The 20,015-nt window shown below is 34.4% G+C and overlaps 1 protein-coding gene across 1 annotated transcript; it reads left to right on the forward strand.

Moving 5' to 3' along the window:
• Positions 1-5,936: 5,936 nt before the first annotated feature.
• LUM (lumican) lies at positions 5,937-14,086 on the forward strand. Its single transcript, XM_033221094.1, has 3 exons — positions 5,937-6,370; positions 8,770-9,652; positions 13,324-14,086. Exons 2-3 carry the CDS (start codon positions 8,791-8,793, stop codon positions 13,476-13,478), a joined length of 1,017 nt encoding a protein of 338 aa, XP_033076985.1. The 5' UTR covers positions 5,937-6,370; positions 8,770-8,790; the 3' UTR covers positions 13,479-14,086.
• The last annotated feature ends 5,929 nt before the right edge of the window (positions 14,087-20,015 follow it).

Consider the following 20,015-nt stretch of genomic DNA (forward strand, 5'->3'; position numbering starts at 1 on the left):
TAGTTATTGTCCAATAAATCATTCTGTTGTAATCTTTGTAGGCTTGTTTTATAATAATATTTTTATTTGTTCAAAGTTTATTGAACATTTTTATTTTGAATTTAACATTATATTCAATGACAACACAAAAATTATAATAAATTCTTCTTATATTTAAAAAATGAGGCCAGACGCAGTGACTCATGCCTATAACCCCAGGAATTTGGGAGGCTGAGGCAGGCAGATCACCTGAGGTCAGGAGTTCAAGAACAGCCTGTCCAACATGGCGAAACCTGTTTCTACTAAAAATACAAAAATTAGTTAGGTGTGGTAGCAGGCACCTGTAGTCCCAGCTACTTGGCAGGCTGAGGCAGGAAAATTGCTTGAACCCAGGAGGCTGAAGTTGCAGTGAGCAGAGATTGCGTCACTGCACTCCAGCCTGGATGACACAGTGAGGCTCTGTCTCAAAAAATATAAAAAATAAAAAATAAAAAATTCATGGTCTTCCAAAAGGGAGGTAGAGGACTTTTTTCTTAACCCATAGCTACACTTCACAAAATTCATATATGAAGGAGTTACCTGAATTATGGGAAAAGAGCACCCTTCTGCAAAGAAAGTAAGTGAAAATTTAAATAAGCAACGGCAATATAAAGAAAACCAATAAATAATATTTATAATATTAGTAATAAATAATAAAATAATATTTACCTTTAAATTGTATATATTAATAATTTGATTTACTTTATCCTATACAACAAAACATTTTAAATATTTTTAAGGTAACAACTGAATTATAGCAACATTTTGAGACCAATTGTTCAGATTTTAAAGAAAAATGAGCTAACTAGTTAACTATAGATGTAATGGACGCTAAAAGCCAAAAATTATTTGTTATAGCTTTCAAACTGGAAATTGCAAAACCACGGACCATTTTACTGGATAAAGCAAATTGCATGGTCTGAGAAGTATGCACAAATGCTGAAGACTACAAAATCATTGCTGAATGTCTGCTGAACAAAAAGTGAGCAAAATAAATCACAGCAAGCTACTTTCCACTGATACAGTAATTAATCAAAATATAGATTTACTCAAGACATGAAGACTGAATTAATACCATATCTGTGGATTGTACTTTTGCCTTACAAATGGACAAATCTACAGCTGACTCACCTGACCATGGCTAAACTCCCTGATGCCATTTTCTTTCCATCTTCTGTGTTACATTCTTGCCATTTTGACCTTCACTCAGGACCTGATATAGGAGAAGTCTGTTCCTACTCCAGGTCCTTTACCAGCTGTTCTCTTTGACTGAAATGCTCTTCCCCCAGACTAGTGGTTGTAAAACATTTGCTGACAGGACTCCATATACTTAAAGTTTCTTGATGTTTTGAGGACCCCAAAGATGTATGTGGAGTCCATCTACCAGTATATGTCACATTCAAAATTAAAATTGAGAAATATTTTAAAGTGAGTAATTTATTATGATAAAAAATAACAAGTCTGTGCCATGTTAATGTAAATAACATTTTAATGAAAATACTAACATAGTCCAGAAAAAAAAATGAGAAAAATTGTATTGCCTTATATATTTGCACACCTATTTCAGGTATGTCTGCATGGAAGTTAGCTGGATTTTCATATCTGCTCCCTTGTTCAATCTGTTGAGATATGTTGCTTTGATTGATGTATATAATGAAAAACTCATCCTGCATAAATATTTAATTGAGAAAACAAGCATTATTAGTAGCCTTTTTAGGTAACTTCAAATCAATTTAATTCCATTTAAACTTCAACTCAATTTAATTATCTCAGAAGTAAGCATTGAATTTTACCAGAAGCCATGGGACATGTGACAATGACATTGTTCTGATGGCTAGTAGAATATCTGCTTGTGTGTTCTGATTTTTTCTAGAATTTTCTACAGTCATGATTTTAGAATATAAATGTGTTTTCAACGACTCAGTTTGTTCTTAGTAACACTACTGTATTCCTATTAATCTTTGTCTATGTCTGCTATTATTTCGGCAATCTAGTTATTGTCCTATAAATCACTATTTTGTAATCTTTATAATCTTGTTTTGAAATACTATTTTTATTTTTTTTCAACTACTCTTCTTTTTGAAGAACAATCAGAACTCAACAAATGGTAGTTTCTCAAAGGTTAGTTGCAATGTGATATTTAAAATTACATCAAGGAAGGTTTTCTACTATTTCCAAATTCTAATATTTGCTCGAAAGTTTAAATTTTGCCAACTACTCTCAGTTGTTTTCCTTGAAACGAAAAATACACTTTATTTTTTGAGAGTATATTTACCAAATATTCTAATCTGACAAACCACACTTCTAATTAAAAATGGGTTCCAGAAAAAAAGTGGCTAGTTCAACCATCAGGTGCTTTAAGTTTTGATAAGCCTACATTTAAGGAATAAAGAAGGGAGACTGGCACCACCAGATATTATTTAGGAAATAAAACTTTAACAACTGGATCATAGATATTTTAGCTCAATCATGTTCAAACTTTATGAATGACTGGTGAAACTGTATTCTCATCTACCATTTATGGAAGTGATAAGCAGAACTACATTTTGGAGGTAATTAGGTAATAATTACAAAATTTTTAAATATGTATACAAATTTGTGTTCTCCAGAAAGCCCAGTTACTTTTGAGATTTTCCTTAAGCTATCTTGCACAAAACTAGCTCAATACAGCATTGCTTATCATGAGAAAAGAGTAATTTCTCCCAAAAGCAAATTTATGATTGTGCACTTACCTAAGTGAAGAAGTTATCTGAGTTCTGAACTGTCTGAGTTATCTCATATGCTGCCACAAAAGAGGAAAAAGGAATGAAATTCTATTGTGTATATAAGATATGTCTGAAACATCTGAATTAATAAAGTCTAAACAACTATTACTTACAGAAAGTGAAATTGGAGAGTTAGTTAAGCCAGGGGTTATTTCACATTTAGCCTTATATACTGCTATGCTGGTTAATGTTTTGGTATACTGTTCCAATGTATACATATTACTCTTATAATGCACACTTATTAATGAAAACATATAATAAATCATATCATTGATAATTCCAAAAATGTACTTGTCATGTAAGATACTAAGAAAAATAAAAGCAATTGTAGAGTCAGTTTAAAAATACATACAGCCATGAGTATAATGACTATGTAAATAAAAGATAGTTTCATGACTTGTAGGGTGCTAAAATTAAGAATGGGAATTAGATTGTTGTGAGAAGATAAAAAATTCAAATCCACTCTATTGTATGATTTGAAAGCATAAACCGTTTACTCAAAATATGTTGTCATTTAAAATGTATCTTTTGAGATAAGCAGAGTAGACAAAGCAAGTACAACCAATTTAAAGATTAAAATTCCATTTTATGTGATAGTGCTTTGCAAATTTTAAGAGAAATCAACTGTTCAATATTAAAAACTAACAACTACATTATGGTATATCCATATAACAGAATTTCATGTAGCAAATAAAAATGACAGTAGAGAGTGATATTTAATGATATAGAAAAACATCAATGATTTACTGTTATATGAAAATGGGTCTGGCACTACAAGCATAATGTTATGGTATGTGTGAAAACCAAATTGTCTGTGTGTTTGTGTTTGTACACACACATTAGATATACCAAAAGATAGTTATCTCTGGGAGGGAATACTTAATTTATTCTTTTCCCCTGTAAGTCCAGGGCTGGGTTCAGAACACAGTGGGTGAAATAGTCATAACATACTTCATCATCCTTGCTAGTCTCAGGTAACAGGAAATCCAGTCACTGGGCTGAAGAGGGCCACTCCATCATTTTTTTCTTTTTAATTTTACTTTAGGTTCCGGGATATATGTGCAGAATGTGCAGGTTTGTTGCACAGTTATACATTTGCCATCGTGGTTTGCTGCCTCTATTGACCCATCAATCTGGGTTTTAAGCCCCGCATGCATTAAATATCTTTCCTAATGCTCTCCCTCCCCTTGCTCATCAACCCCCGACAGGCCCCAGTGTGTTCTTTTCCCCACGTTCTCGCTCCTAAGTGGGAGGTGAACAATGAGAACTCCCATCATTTTAACCTATATTATGATGAAACACATTCAGCATTCAATGCACGTTACCACCAATGATGTGAATCACCATTTGCCAGGATGGAATGTTTATACCTTACCAGAAAGTTCTGAGGTGTGGATGTGACTAGGCGTGTGTGTGTTAGTGTGTAAGGTAAAAGGAAAGAAATTGTTGCTTAATTAATTTTAACTAAAATTAATTTTTAAACAACTATTTTTAAACAACTATTGCCCATTTAATATTTCTGCTTTTTCTGAACTGATAATAACATTGTCTGTAAAGTGTTTTAAGCCGATTGAGTGAACTACATTGTCTCAGTTCCATCCTATTCACCCTCTTTCCAATGAATGAAGAAGTTCATGGTTTTATTCTTAGATTTACATGTTAGGTGACTTTTAGCAAATGAATTCGACTTTCTGGCTCTCCATTTATACTCCTGAAAATAGAGTAGTAAAACATACCATAGGAATTTTAATGTATGAAATTTAAAGTAAGAAATGTGAAAACTCTGAATATAAATCATGGAATATACTAGATCCACTATAAATGTTAATTTCATTTCTTTCTAATGGACCCTGAAAATATGCTCTGAAACGCACAAAATTATTCAATTACTGGTTTCACAGAACTGATTTTATTAAAAAGTATATGTTGACAAGACTTTACAATGAGCTAAATCCAATGTAATGCATTTGAGGTCTGTTACAAATACCACAACACATGTATTGCTTTATACAGAAAAATCTTAAGGAATGGATAGGTGGAATTGTTCTAACAAGAGCTCAGATTATAGAATTTGATACACTCAAAATTAATACTTAGCATTGTTTTAAGAATACTCTTATAACAAGATCACTTAATTATATTTGATTGGTCTTTTTTTCGTAATTCCTTATAAATTTATTCAGTTACTTTGTTGAAACTGATGCCTCTCAATACTTTTCTTAAAATAATATTGGTAAAAATTGTATGCTTATGAATCATCTTACAATTCCATTAGTTACTTTCAAGAAGATTACTTTTTGTTTTTGAACAGTTCTATTATAAAAATAAGGCATTTATTCTAACAGTCTTTGTCAGGCAAATGCAGTATTAGTCATGGAGTTAATTTTCCACAAGTCTCACTGCTAAAATGTGATATAGTTATTTTTAAAGACAAAAATACAATGTGACTATTTATACTAAAATAGCTTGTTGTAAAAGTTCTTATAAACATGAGGAAATGAAATATTTTAGAAAAAAGTCTCATAAATTTAACTGATAAAATCACAAAATGAAATAGACAAGGATTTAAATATATCTCTCATTTACTGAAACCATGCATCAGGAGCTGATAATGAAAGATATATCCAGCCAGGTCTTTGGGAGATTATAACTTTGAATAACTTTTAACTTTGAAAAAAAATTATAGCATGCAATGAGAGAATGAAAGACTATTGCCTTGTGATAGTTTTAGTATAAATTTATTTTTTTCTCTGTTCTTTTATGGTTTTTGGCATTAGGCTATAGAATGCTATCCCCAAGTAAGGTTTTGGGTGAATTCCTAAACGAAATCCACAAAATAAGAAACAGGCAAGACTTTGCTGATTGGTTCCAGACCTGAGTAACATAAAATGAGTCTCCTTAGCATTAGAAGTAAACTCGAAATGTTGATATTTATCATGTGTATCCAAGAGTATATGAAGCATATTTCATATTTTCAAAACTAATGTAAGTTACCCTCATGACCAAAAAATTAAGTTAGTCCAAGTAAATCTATATTGATTTCAAAAGTGATAGGCAAACTCAATTCCTCTGAGTCTGTTCATTTGTGTTTTCCTGAAATTATTTGCCCTGCTTATGATTTATGAGATCTTTAGATAAACATGATAGTTGGCTGAGCGCATTGCACTTAATTGTTGCCACAGCCACAGATGTAAAGAGGCTTGTAAGAAAAATGTTCTCACAGTGAGCTTCCTTATTTGAAGCAGGACTCAATCCTTGGTTAAAAGCTATGGTATTTGAACTAGTTAAACACGTATCTCTCTCCCATTCCATAGGGAATGAGCTGGGCTGTCCTTCCTCCCCACATTCACCTGCACTTCGTTAGAGAGCAGTGTTCACATGCCACACCACAAGATCCCCACAATGACATAACTCCATTCAGAGACTGGCGTGACTGGGCTGGGTCTCCCCACCCCCATTCAGCTCTTGTATCACTCAGAATCTGGCAGCCAGTTCCGTCCTGACAGAGTTTACAGCATATATTGGTGGATTCTTGTCCATAGTGCATCTGCTTTAAGAATTAACGAAAGCAGTGTCAAGACAGTAAGGTAAGTGCTGTTTTAACTATCGCACTGGGGATGGTAACTGTTTGGGACAGCGTTTTTTGTAACAGGAACAGGAAAAATTCCAGAGCAATTTTGCCAATTGCTATTCAACAGCAAATCCACAGTTTTGAGCAGTTAGTTTCACATTTTGTTTAACATGTTTTCCATGATTTATAGATTTGAGATTTTATACAGTATATGCTGTATTGCTTGGCAAGGGAAGTTATAAAAAGTTTCAAGGTTAGAATGAGAAAATAAAGTAGACACAGTGAAAAAATATAGAAATTAAAATGTTTGTTATGCATGCTAATTAGTTATATATGTTAGTATTGGACCCTAATATTGGAGCAAGGAAAAGTCATTTTAATCAGCATTCAAAATATCTTTTAATAAGTATATTGTAGCTATTTGTTATAATTTACAATAAACATTCTATGTTATAAAACATGAGCTAAAAGATTTAGAGACCCTTATGGATTATTTATTTCTGTTTTGTTAATTAAAAAATTGTTTCTTGGATATATGACTTAAGGAACGAATTTTTAAAGAAATTCTGGGAAATGATTTAGTTTTTGGAAACAGTATTTTCTCTATAGCCACAGGTATTTGAGAAAACTGAGGGAATTACAGTGTGATTTTTTCTCATAGTGGAGTCATTATATGGTTACAAACTCTCTTTCAATTCAGCATCCTTGTTTTTACTTTGCCAAAAAATATGGAAGCATTTTTCATTACTATTTAATACTCACATTATAGTTACCATAAATATTTTGGTATATACTAAATTTAAAATAGCTTATTAATAAAGCAAGACAAATCTTTACAGTATTTGCATTCTATAACTTATAAATAACTCTGGGAATATGTCATCATGTTCTTTTTAGTGCTATGCAATTATTATTATGGCAAGTTCTGTCAATAATATTAAATGCCCCCATTACAATCTTAGAGAGTAATTTACTGAGAATCTGGCTACATGTTACATCATGTCAGCAATCAAAGTATTTCTAACAACTGTTTTATAACGTTCCATCTGATCTGAAATAAAGTGCCTTATAATTTCAAATTAAAACAAATAAAAGATGTTTTCAGTTTCTAACCCCAGAGATCCTGCGTATCCCAAACTACCTTGATCCAAAAGCTTGTAATCATACTTTCATAGGAAGATACAATATTCTCAGTTATCTATTAGAATGTATCTTTCTTCACATTAATGATTTATCTCCCAGGGCTACCAACTTTGCCTCAGCCACAACTCTTCATTCTATAAAAGTCTAACTCTTATATTCTAATTTTCCCGTATCTGAATTGCTGCACCTCCTTAAGATACTGAAATGTGCTTTTTTGAAACTCACCTGAGAAACATGTTCCTATGAGAAGATAACTGTTACACATTATTTTAAATTCATATTCTCAATTAAATAATTTACTAGATAGTTCTAATACCAGTATTAAATCCAAACTTTAAAAACATCCCACCTCTCTCCCACTTCCATTCTGTGAGGTCACTAGAAGCCATATATGCAAACCACGGCATCTTTGATTTTGGCATGAAGAAAGTAGAGAACTTGTGAGTAATTGAGACAGACTATAACTCTAATGGAAAACTTGGAAAATACTATCTTTCTCTACCTGTTGAATCTCTTTCCAGATAGAGAAATCCTTAGAATGTGTGACATTTTCCTGATAAACATTAGTAATTGTTAAATATTACCAATATTTAATTTAGTAAATAGCTAACTTATGAAATATTAGTTTCAGAACACAGTTTTGCAGTGTACTTTAAAAAGTGTAGAATGTCAAGCACAACGTGCACTAGTATGCACGCACACCAGCACCAAGAATTCTTTTCTCCTTCCTCAGAACCAACAATAACCGGACACTTTTAAAGGAATGTGCCTTCCATTTCCCTCCCACATACAAGCAAAACCTCAGGTTGCCCATATTCCCTTAGGGATCTGCTTCATGAGTCATTTTAATGATGTCAAACGGTAGGGTAGAGTACACAGGTAACAATTGTCTTCTCATTCTCGTTTTTTGAGGGATGATCTGAAGCAGTAGCCTAATTCGGTGGTCAATGAGCACCACCCAGAAACCTCTTACAGGCAGGCATTTCATTAAGGAAGAGCCTAAAGAGATTCACTGGAACAATTAGGCCTGGCTCTCCCAGAAGGGGGCGCACGTGTACGCAATCTAACCTGAAACCTGCTCACCACACAGTTGTAAACATACACCTTTGTCCTCATACCCAAATAAAAATTGAAGAGACGCCGTTAGATGCACTAAAAATAGCTATAAGAATTACAAAATGCACATTTTATAATGCATTTAATGTTGTAAGTTGAATATCCTTTTCTTGAAAGTATATTTTTTTTATTAACAAATGTTTCATCTTTATTTAGGATTCAAACCATTTGCCAAAAATGAGTCTAAGTGCATTTACTCTCTTCCTGGCATTGATTGGTGGTACCAGTGGCCAGTACTATGATTATGATTTTCCCCTATCAATTTATGGGCAATCGTCACCAAACTGTGCACCAGAATGTAACTGCCCTGAAAGCTACCCAAGTGCCATGTACTGTGATGAGTTGAAATTGAAAAGTGTACCAATGGTGCCTCCTGGAATCAAGTATCTTTACCTTAGGAATAACCAGATTGACCATATTGATGAAAAGGCCTTTGAGAATGTAACTGATCTGCAGTGGCTCATTCTAGATCACAACCTTCTAGAAAACTCCAAGATAAAAGGGAGAGTTTTCTCTAAATTGAAACAACTGAAGAAGCTGCATATAAACTACAACAACCTGACAGAGTCTGTGGGCCCACTTCCCAAATCTCTGGAGGATCTGCAACTTACTCATAACAAGATCACAAAGCTGGGCTCTTTTGAAGGACTGGTAAACCTGACCTTCATCCATCTCCAACACAATCGGCTGAAAGAGGATGCTGTTTCAGCTGCTTTAAAAGGTCTTAAATCACTCGAATACCTTGACTTGAGCTTCAATCAGATAGCCAAACTGCCTTCTGGTCTCCCTGTCTCTCTTCTAACTCTCTACTTAGACAACAATAAGATCAGCAACATCCCTGATGAGTATTTCAAGCGTTTTAATGCATTGCAGTATCTGCGTTTGTCTCACAATGAACTGGCTGATAGTGGAATACCTGGAAATTCTTTCAATGTATCATCCCTGGTGGAGCTGGATCTGTCCTATAACAAGCTTAAAAACATACCAACTGTCAATGAAAACCTTGAGAACTATTACCTGGAGGTCAATCAACTTGAGAGTAAGTAAAAAGCTGTTTGATGTGTCCTCAAGTGTTTAAATACCTGAGCTGTGCAACACCAATATTGCATCTGGCTCCATTAAAAAAATAAAATGCCGGCTGGGTGCGGGGGCTTACGCCTGTAATCCCAGCATTTTGGGAGGCCTAAGTGAGTGGATCACCAGGTCAAGAGTTGAGACCAGCCTGGCCAACATGAGGAAACCCCATCTCTACTAAACATACAAAAATTAGCCAGGCCTGGTGGCGCACTCCTGTAATCCTAGCTACTCAGGAGGCTGAGCCCAGAGAATTGCTTGAACCTGGGAGATGGAGGTTGCAGTGAGCAGAGATTGTGCTACCGCACTCCAGCCTAGGCGACAGAGCAAGACTGTCTTGGAAAAAAAAAAATGTCAACAAAATGTCCCTCTACTTCAAACAAAGAATCATTCTAGCTCAATCATATACCCAATATCCAGCCTTTCTTTGGTGTATCCAGATAAGGAACAATTGAGGTCACAAAATTCAATATATAAGTCTTCAAACTAAAAATTCCAGGCCAATTTATCCTACTGTGTTACTTCCTCATATCTATCTCTTATTATTTTCTCCTTTATGGATTAGATGTGTGTCCTACATTTATTTTTTGACAAGATCTAGATGAGGGAGGAAGAAATGAGTTCAAAAGTGGCACAGTTGGCAAACTCCATAGCCACAAAGAAGCCCATATAGTCCGTCCATCCCTTCCTTCCTTCCTTCCTTCCTTCCTTCCTTCCTTCCTTCCCTCCCTCCCTCCCTCCCTCCCTCCCTCCCTCCTTCCTTCCTTCCTTCCTTCCTTCCTTTCTTCTTTCCTTCCTTCTTTTTGTGAAAGGGTGTCACTCTGTCGCCCAGACTGGAGTGCGGTGGTGCAATCTCGGCTGATCGCAACCTCCACCTCCCAGGCTCAGGGGATTCTCCCGCCTCAGGCCACCAACACCACCAGGCTAATTTTTGTGTTTTTAGTAGAGACGGGGGTTTCATCATGTTAACCAGGCCTTCTCAAACTCCTGACCTCAATTGAGCCACCCACCTTGACCTCCCAAAGTACTGGGATTACAGGTGTGAGCTGTTGTGCCTGGTCCCATATTGTCTCATGGTCTTCCCTGACATCAACTACTTGGGACTCAACATGTTACTCTGCCGTCATGATTATCATCTGCTTCTGTTATCTCTGTTGTGGTATGTGGCCATCACAGTGCTCTGGGGGACTGTGAAGAAGATTAAAGAGAAAAATAAATATGATGGGAGATTCTAACATCTTTTTTTTTTTTTTTTTAAATTGTATTACAGAGCTTTTATTTCTTAGGTAGAATCCTGCAACTCATTAGATATTTCCACACCTTCTCTTTCTCCTCTCTTTATTTTTCATTTATCATCTGGATGAAGTTTGACCTCATGCATTTGGACTGTTTATGCATTTATCTGACCTTCAGGGACATTCGTCAACTTAAGCAGTATAGATTCCAATGAGAAATTGAAATCCACCATTTCCCACCAGGATAACTCTGCCATTAATCTTTGGCAGAGCTTGGCAGAAGAGAAAAACCATGATTCACAGATAAGACTTTCTAAATGAAAAATCAAGCAGGAAACACTGATTTGCATATAAAGTAATAATGTCTGCAAACTAGCCTATTGAATTCAAACATCTCTACATGATGAAAATTGGTTTTCTGACCATACTGAATAAAGGTATTGCTGTCAGAAAATATTACAATATACTTTATGCCTATGATATTTGTTAATTCTGCCAGTTTCATATAACCCCTAGTAGGGTTAAATGTTCTCATAAAGAAGACCATGCTCGCCAACCCTGAAGCTCCACAGGCTCTTTGTTGTTTCTGAAAAGCAGCCAAGGTAAGGGCTGGTGCTGTTTGACTGTCACACAACACACAGTCAGGCTAACACAGCTAAACCACTCTTGTTGTTTCCAGTGGAAAATTCACTATGTGGCAATATATGATTCCTCATTTTAAACATGTTCAGTTAGGAGGAAGGATACTCTCTGACAGACCAAAATGCTAAAGGAATTTATGATGTTTGAGGGATGATGGAATACATTAGATTTGGTGGGTAGAAATTATTTGCAAGAGCAGGGCTACTTCTTTCTCTGAAACAAAGAAGGATACAGATGCAGGCACATTTGAAGGTATACATTGTATTAGTAAAGGATGGAAGAGCTGGTATGGAAGATGGGAAGAGAGATCTATGGGAGAAAGGCCAATGGCCTGTCAGTGCCAAGCTGAGATAGAAACCACCGTGCCCAGTACATAGTGGTCATTTGAAAAGGTAACATAAGAGTTTCCTTTCTCTTTCTTCCTTATCTTTCTACATTTGGTTTGGTATTCTCATTGTCTTTTCATGCATCACCTCAGTTTAGGTTATTTTGCCAGATCATAATCATCTATATCAACGTTTCACATTCACTTAATACAGAAAGTTCCCCTTAATGTTTTTTTCTAATATTAGGGAATATATAGCCAAAACAAACTGTTTTCTATTTCAAATTTGCAACTCTAAGCATTAGCCTAATCAGAGATCTTCCTAATGTAGAGTAATTTGGAAAGACAGCAAAATTAAAAGAATATTAGTCATTATTTAGGACATACTATGTACTAGTATTGTGTGAAGTGCTCTACACACCTTAATTTAATCTTCATGCAACACGATAAGATAGATGTATTTCTAACAAGAAGATCAGATTAATGTTCCAGTGTTGCCCACGTGGGTAAGTGGCAGAGGTAGAATACCAAGATGGGATTATTCCCATCTTCTTTCCATTTTTCCTCACTTTCTCACATGTTGGTACCATAGAAAAATCCCTGGAATTGACTGACGAGTTATTTTAAAAAGCATGTGTGTTTGGGGTTCCACTGAAGTCTTTGTTAACTAGAGTTTGAAAATGAAAACAAGATAAAGGACTTGAAAATGTTAATCTAAAATAGACACAGGCAAACATAGTTTCTGTGTATACACAGGTCAGCCAATTCAGTAACACTCTTGGTTTCCATTACAAAGTAAATCAGTGTTTCACTTGTGGCAGCTTTTTGACCATGGACAAAAATAAAGAAACAAACAAAAAACATGGGTTCAGATGGTGGACATGCCATGATTAGGTTTTTGCCTTAGAATTTTGATCATTGTTGTGGTGTGTGATTGCTGGAATGGTTTGGTTTTTGCCTTGGAAGTTTATCATGGTCATGGTGTGTGGTTGCTAGAAAATTCTTTATAGATCATCTAGTTAACCCTTCTTTTTAGATGCAAAACCAAAGAGTACTTATATTGAGATTGTTCATACAGCAACAGGATCCATTTATATTTCTTCATGTTAGACTATTTAAAAACAGTTGTTAGATAATATGACACACTTACTGAATGCCTTTTTAAAAACAACTTATAATAATAAATAAGTTCTGTTATTTAAAATATTACACTGAATATCTTGATCTACCATGATTACTCTTCACTAAATGTTGCTGTGCCATTTTGGTAGCCTGAAATATGCCTTTAATGGTTTCAAATTCAAATATATACTATATTATGACTTTTCTAAATGGAAAGAGGTCCTGTTTTATACTATTTTAAACATAAATTTTTTATTGTTTTGAGCCAGTGTACCGAAAAATGATTAATGTTTTCGATTCTTTAATTTTTAGAGTTTGATGTAAAGAGCTTCTGCAAGATCCTGGGGCCATTATCCTACTCCAAGATCAAGCATTTGCGTTTGGATGGTAATCGCATCTCAGAAACCAGCCTTCCACCGGATATGTATGAATGTCTACGTGTTGCAAATGAAATCACTCTTAATTAATATCTGTATCCCGGAACAATATTTTTCTGTGTGTCAGTTTTCATAGTATCCATATTTTATTACTGTTTATTACTTCCATGAATTTTAAAATCTGAGGGAAATGTTTTGTAAACATTTATTTTTATTTTAAAGAAAAGATGAAATGCAGGCCTATTTCATCACAAGAACACACACATATACACAAATAGACATAAAACTCAATGCTTTATTTGTAAATTCAGTGTTTTTTTATTTCTACTGTCAAATGATGTGCAAAGCCTTTTACTGGTTGCATGGAAATCAGCCAAGTTTTATAATCCTTAAATCTTAATGTGCCCCAAAGCCTGGATTAAATACATCTGGATGTTTACTGTCTTGAACCAAACTATCTTGATACATTCAAATTTGTCTGGTTAAAAAATAGGTGGTAGATTTTGAGGCCAAGAATTTTGCAAAATACATGAAGCCTCATGCACGTAAAGAAGTATTTTTAGTATTAAGAATTTGCATATTTACCTAGTGAAACTTTTCTAGAATTATTTTTCACTCTAAGTCATGTATGTTTCTCTTTGATTATTTGCATGTTATGTTTAATAAGCTACTAGCAAAATAAAACATAGCAAATGGCATCACTGTGTTTGATTTATTGTGAAATTTATATATTTTGTATATAAAATGCATAAAACAGTAGATTAGAAATCAAAAGATATCTCTAGCCTGCAATATTTCACTGATGTGAACATAGGATTTTCCACTAAATAATTTGTCTACTTCTAACATCCGCTTACAAAGAGTTCTTAAAAATACCTATAATAGGTACTGAGATTTCACAACTTACTTAGATATTTGTCATTATTCCCATTCCTGGTGTTTTTACTGATTCATATACAATGGTATTCCATTAGATAAGAAGCTGCTATGTGATCTCAGCACTCACCCCTTGGTTGTCAAGAAATGGTGGATAACTCACAGGATTAAAAATGTTGAATGAACATAAAATTTTCTGAAAATGATATTTAAAAAATCATTTTGGCTTGAAGCCAATATGTCTGGATCATAGGTTTTGAGTTTATAATCCAGTAATAACAGCTTTCAGCTTTCTATGAGTATATACAATTCTATACAATGATAAATACTATGCATATAATTTATAAAAATAACTTCTCTTTTACCTAGCTAACAATAAAGCCTATGTTTGGAGCCAAATGTTATGCAGGCAAAGGTCTATTCATCCCATACCAGTGCATATATAGTCAAATATGTGTCTAATACAAAGGAATTGTATCTCTAAGCTTAGCATAAAATGTTTTAACACACCACTTTTAGTGAACTCTGTCTTATGCTACAGTGACCTTTCATCAAAGGATCATCATTGAGACTGAGTTGACTGGCAGATGTGTGTGATGGATATAACATTAGGTACAATGTGTATTTTTGATTTTCATGAGTTTTCTACACTAAGGTAAATTCCTTGGAGTATGATAGCAGCCTCAGTTTATTTGTTGGTATAAACTTAAAATCTACTTTTTCTCGATAAAACTATAATGTAGATGAATTGAAAATGAATTTTCTCTTCCCTGTTTACAAAAGTCACTATCAAGCCTTGGAAACCTATTCTCAAGTAGAGGGTAGATAATGTGCCATAAATTCTCTTTTAGAAAGACTGTGATGGAATTAAATGAGCTTTGTCTCTATACTACTTAGAGAAAAGATCTCAGCTGACAGTCTGTCTGCATCTTTAAAAGCCTTTGATTTCTCTCTATCCAAAGTCCTATGTTATTCTCATGCCTAAAAAGCAAAACTATGACTTTTTAAACAGCAGTTCCCTTTGTAGTTAATGTTGAGTGACAAACACCAAGTTAAGCACATAGTGACACTTTGTTGTGGAAGCATCTGGGAAAGGAATATCCTGTTTAGGGACAGCTCCTCTTTTTAGAGAGAAAACTTCATCTTTTCAGGGCAAAGCTGGAGAACAGAAGATTCCCACCTGCTCCTTCACTCACTAGGCAGTCCTAGTGAGGTGTTGAGGCAAGAAAATCTGGCAAAACTTTTACCAGCTTTCTCCTCCTTTCTCCATCCCCACCCTATTTAGGGTAGTGTTTTTCAAAATTGTAAATATATAACCAGCATGTTAGGGTGTATTTCTACAACCAGGTTATGAGACATGCCCCAGATATACAGACCTAATGAATTGGGCAACATGGGATTTTGCATTTTTAAAGTGCATCCACGGGTGATTCTTATACCAGTGCCCAGTGTTGCATATTTTTAAAAACACCGACTTAGTGTGATACTATGATTAAGTTACTGAAATCACAAATAATTGAAAAGCAGAAAAGTACTCTTTTCTAGGGAGGCAGAATAGAAAGTAGTCTGCTTTTCACAGCATATCTATCTATCTATATATGATAATAAATATTATTTTTTCCATATTCTAACTAATTTAAGCTCTCTAGCCCTCTATTTCTTCATCCGTAAGCAAGGAATGCAGATGCTGCTTTCATTAAGATAGCATGAGACACTTCTTCCATGAAACTTGCTTGAGAGTTGGCTTTATAACACTTCTTACCCGCCTAAGTTTCTTTTCCCTTCAGAATTGTCCAACTGGTATTCTATCAACAGAAATGGCTAAGGGTTCACTTCAATGAAATTTTTAAGAAGGTACCCATGGGGAATGTCAACAGCAGGTTGAATTTAAAACAGGAATTCTCTCAACTGTCTCACTAACAGCAGTGATCCTGATTTTATCTCCTTTTGGATAAAGTCCTCCATGAGTGGATTAAAGAAATAATGCATATAAATTCTTTATTTCCCAAGACTGATGCATTAGAACCTTAACTGTAATCCCTCATCGTGGGGAAAAAATGGAAAAATAAGGAAAGTTCCTTTTTGTTCTCAAGACCTCCATTTAAAAATTAGGGCTAACTGGTGCCTTTATGGGGAAGGAGAGCTATAATGTACTCAGGCTTTGAGGTTTGTGAGGAATTATCATGCCCTAATAAGTACAAAAACTACAGATGAATAATAGACCACTAAATGAGCAAAAGGAATGTTGATTTCTCAGTTAAAAGTTCTCCAACTGGTAATAGCTATGTTTTTAGAAATCCTGAAGAGTTTAAAAGGTTGGTTTTCAAAAAGACTATGAGTTTTTTTTTTCCTTGTGATCTTTTAAATTTGGGTTCCGGTTTTTCTATAGTTGTAATTTTATCATAATGATAGCCTTAGACTTTTCTTTGGTTGGATTTTGCAACCATCATAGATACTTAACATTTACTCACAAGCAAAAGGAAGTTCTCATTTTATTTAAAGGGAACTGCAAAGTAATTTTACTACCAGAAGTATACATACACACACACACACACACACACACACACACACACATATATGACAATGTTATAAAACAGACTTGTAAATATATGAAATGAATTGAAATGTATTAAAAATATCTAGCAAATTATATTTAGTTTTTACTCATATATTCAATAGATTTTGTTTCCAGATAAGATATAAAAAATTGCACTACAACACATGAAAAAAATAGAAATGTAAGCAACATAAATAAGTGAGGTCTCATGCATTCATCCTAATCTCACTTTGAGAGCTCTAAAATGTCACTTCTACTAGTAGCTTTAAAATTTTGATTGGCCCAAAGAGTATCGTCTATATTTGTGTCTTGTCTCATTACAATGCAACTGATATTCTATTTTTTAAAAAGTATGTTCTAAAAATATTCAAGAGTCTTAGTAGTAACCTTACCCTATGGATTGCCTTTCAGATAAGCCCCTCTCTGGCCTCACTGCCAAGTCTTCATCTCAAGACTTTCTGAATTTTCACTTAAATATCTGAAAATTCTCATGTTTTGCCTAACTTAATCATCAAGTGTATTATGAGAGAAAGTTTTCTGACATATATACCTGGTCCCATATTATTTCTCTGTTTAAAACTGTTCAGTGATGCACCATTGCTTTCAGGATGTGATCTAGGCTCCTCAGAACAGCACAAAAGGCATTCCAGGACACCAAGGGTCCTTTGCAATTTGGTCCTTAGTTACTTCTCTAGACTCATCTCTTACCAGGTTTTGTCAGACCTCATCATGCACTACATTAAATTGCTTGAATTGTTTCAACTATACTTACTAATTTGCAGCTGCATTTGCTCTGGTGTCTACGAAAACGCCTTTCTTCCTGGAATCCCCTCATGCCCCTTTCACTTGGAAACACATAAATATCTCTTTAGACTCGTCTTAAGCTACTCTAACCCTTCAGCAGAATATCTCCTCTGAACTTTCTCATATAGAATTAATATCCTGTATTACAAAAATAACATCTATTAAAAAATAAAAATCATTTATCAAAGTGTTTTTTTTAACAACTCCCTTCATTCATTGTGCATCCATCTGTACCTTTTCCATTAATTCATTCAACTTTTTAAAAATCAAGCTTCTACTACGCTCCAGAAATGACTTAGGTGCTGGAGACACAGTAGTGTACAAGACCAACAAATCCTTATCCTAACAAAGCTGACATTTATAGGGGATTCGATCAGCAGATAAACACACAGTCTATGAAATGACAACAGTAGCAATAAGTGCTATGAAGAAATAAATGACCTGAAAGACCATGAAGAAATGGAGGGAGTGGTGATCTTTTTGGGTGATAAGGAAAAATTTTGGGGGAGCAGACCTAATTGTAATTATAATATATATTTGGACATTAATGTAAATGTTATGATACATTAGATTATTCAAGGAATGTTCTTTATGTATTATTTTAGCTCAGATAATAGGTATAAGGTACATTCCTACTTAGGCAGGGAGAAAAACCGGGATGTAGGATCAGACATGAATTGAAGTGTTATAACTCTCATTTGAGACCAGATCTCTGTTCTCAGAGTGTATAACTCAGTAAGCTCCCATGGCATTAAGCGGGGCTTAGATGTGTTTACATGTGTGTTTGTAAATTTCCTCATCTTAGCCCTGACAAAACTCAGGGACTAGCAGTAAGTTTTCCAGACATGGTTGCTGAGTAGCATTAATGGAATGAAGCTGTGGTCGGAAGGAACAAGTTACAAAGGTCCGTCTTGAGGCGGGTCTCTCCTGGTGAGCTCCAGTACAATTGCTTCTGCTTTACTCCCTTTAACATCACACGAAACATTACAATTTACTTTAATTCATGGGATTATCTACTAACGTCTATCTATTAAATATATTTTTCAGTTTATTTGTCAAACTGCACTTGACAAATAAAAATTGTATATATTTACAGTGGACAACATGATGTTTTGATATGTGTATCCATTGTGAAATGGTTAAATAAAGCTAATTAACAAGCATATTACCTCACATTCCTATAATCTTCTATTGTGAGAACATTTAAGATCTGCTTTTATTAGCAACTTTCAAGTATACAACACACTATTATTAATTGTAGTTACCATATACCATAGATCTCCCATGCTTATTTATCCTGCCTAATTGAAACTTCCTACCCTTTAACCAACATTTACCCATCTACCAAGCCCTCACCCTCAGCTCCTAGCAACCACCATTCTACTCTTTCTGCTTCTATGAATTTAACTTGTTTTAAATTCCACATATAAGCGACATCATGCAATATATTTCTTTTTGTGCTTGGTTTATTTCACTTAGCAGAATGTTCTCCAGTTTCATCTGTTATTCCAAAAATAGGACCTCCTTCTTTTTATAGTTGCATAGTGTTCTACTGTATTCCCCATTGTGTATATGCAGATGCTCCCTGATTTATGATGGTGTTACGTCTCAGTTAACTTGTCGTGAGTTGAAAATATCATATGTCAAAAATGCACTGAATACACCTAACCTATGGAACATCATTTCCAGCACAACTTATCTTAAATATGCTCAGAGCACTCACATTAGCTACAGATAGACAAAATCATCTAACACAAAGCCTATTTTATAATAAAGTATTGAATATCTCATGTAATTTATTGAATACTGTACTGAAAGTTAAAAATTGAGTGGTTGAACGTATACTCAAAATATGGTTTCTACTGAATGTGCATCACTTTTGCACCATCATAAACTCAAAACATCATAAACTGAACTATTCTAAGTTGAGGGCCATCTGTATATATATCACATTTGTATCCATTTATACATGAATGAACACTTACATTGATTCTATATCTTGGCTATTTTGAATGATGCTGCAATGAACAGGGGAGTGCAGATAACTCTGTGACATACTAATTTCAATTCCTTTGGTATATACCCAGAAGTGGTATTGCTGGATTATATGGTAGCTCTACTTTTAATTTTTTAGGAATCTCTTACTGTTTTCTGTCATGACTGTGGTAGCTTACAACAGTGTATAAGAGTTCCCTTTTCTCCACATCTTTGCAAACACTTATCTTTCAACTTTTTGATAATAGCCATTGTAACAGGCACGAGGCAATATCTCATTGTGGTTTTACTTTACAATCCTCTGATAATTAGTGATTTTAAGCATTTTTTATTTTTATTGTATTTATTTATTTATTTATTTATTTGAGATGCAGTCTCACTCCGTCGCTGGGGCT

The sequence above is a fragment of the Trachypithecus francoisi genome, unplaced genomic scaffold (genome assembly GCF_009764315.1).
Source record: "Trachypithecus francoisi isolate TF-2019V2 unplaced genomic scaffold, Tfra_2.0 Lachesis_group11, whole genome shotgun sequence".
Lineage (NCBI taxonomy): Eukaryota > Metazoa > Chordata > Mammalia > Primates > Cercopithecidae > Trachypithecus > Trachypithecus francoisi.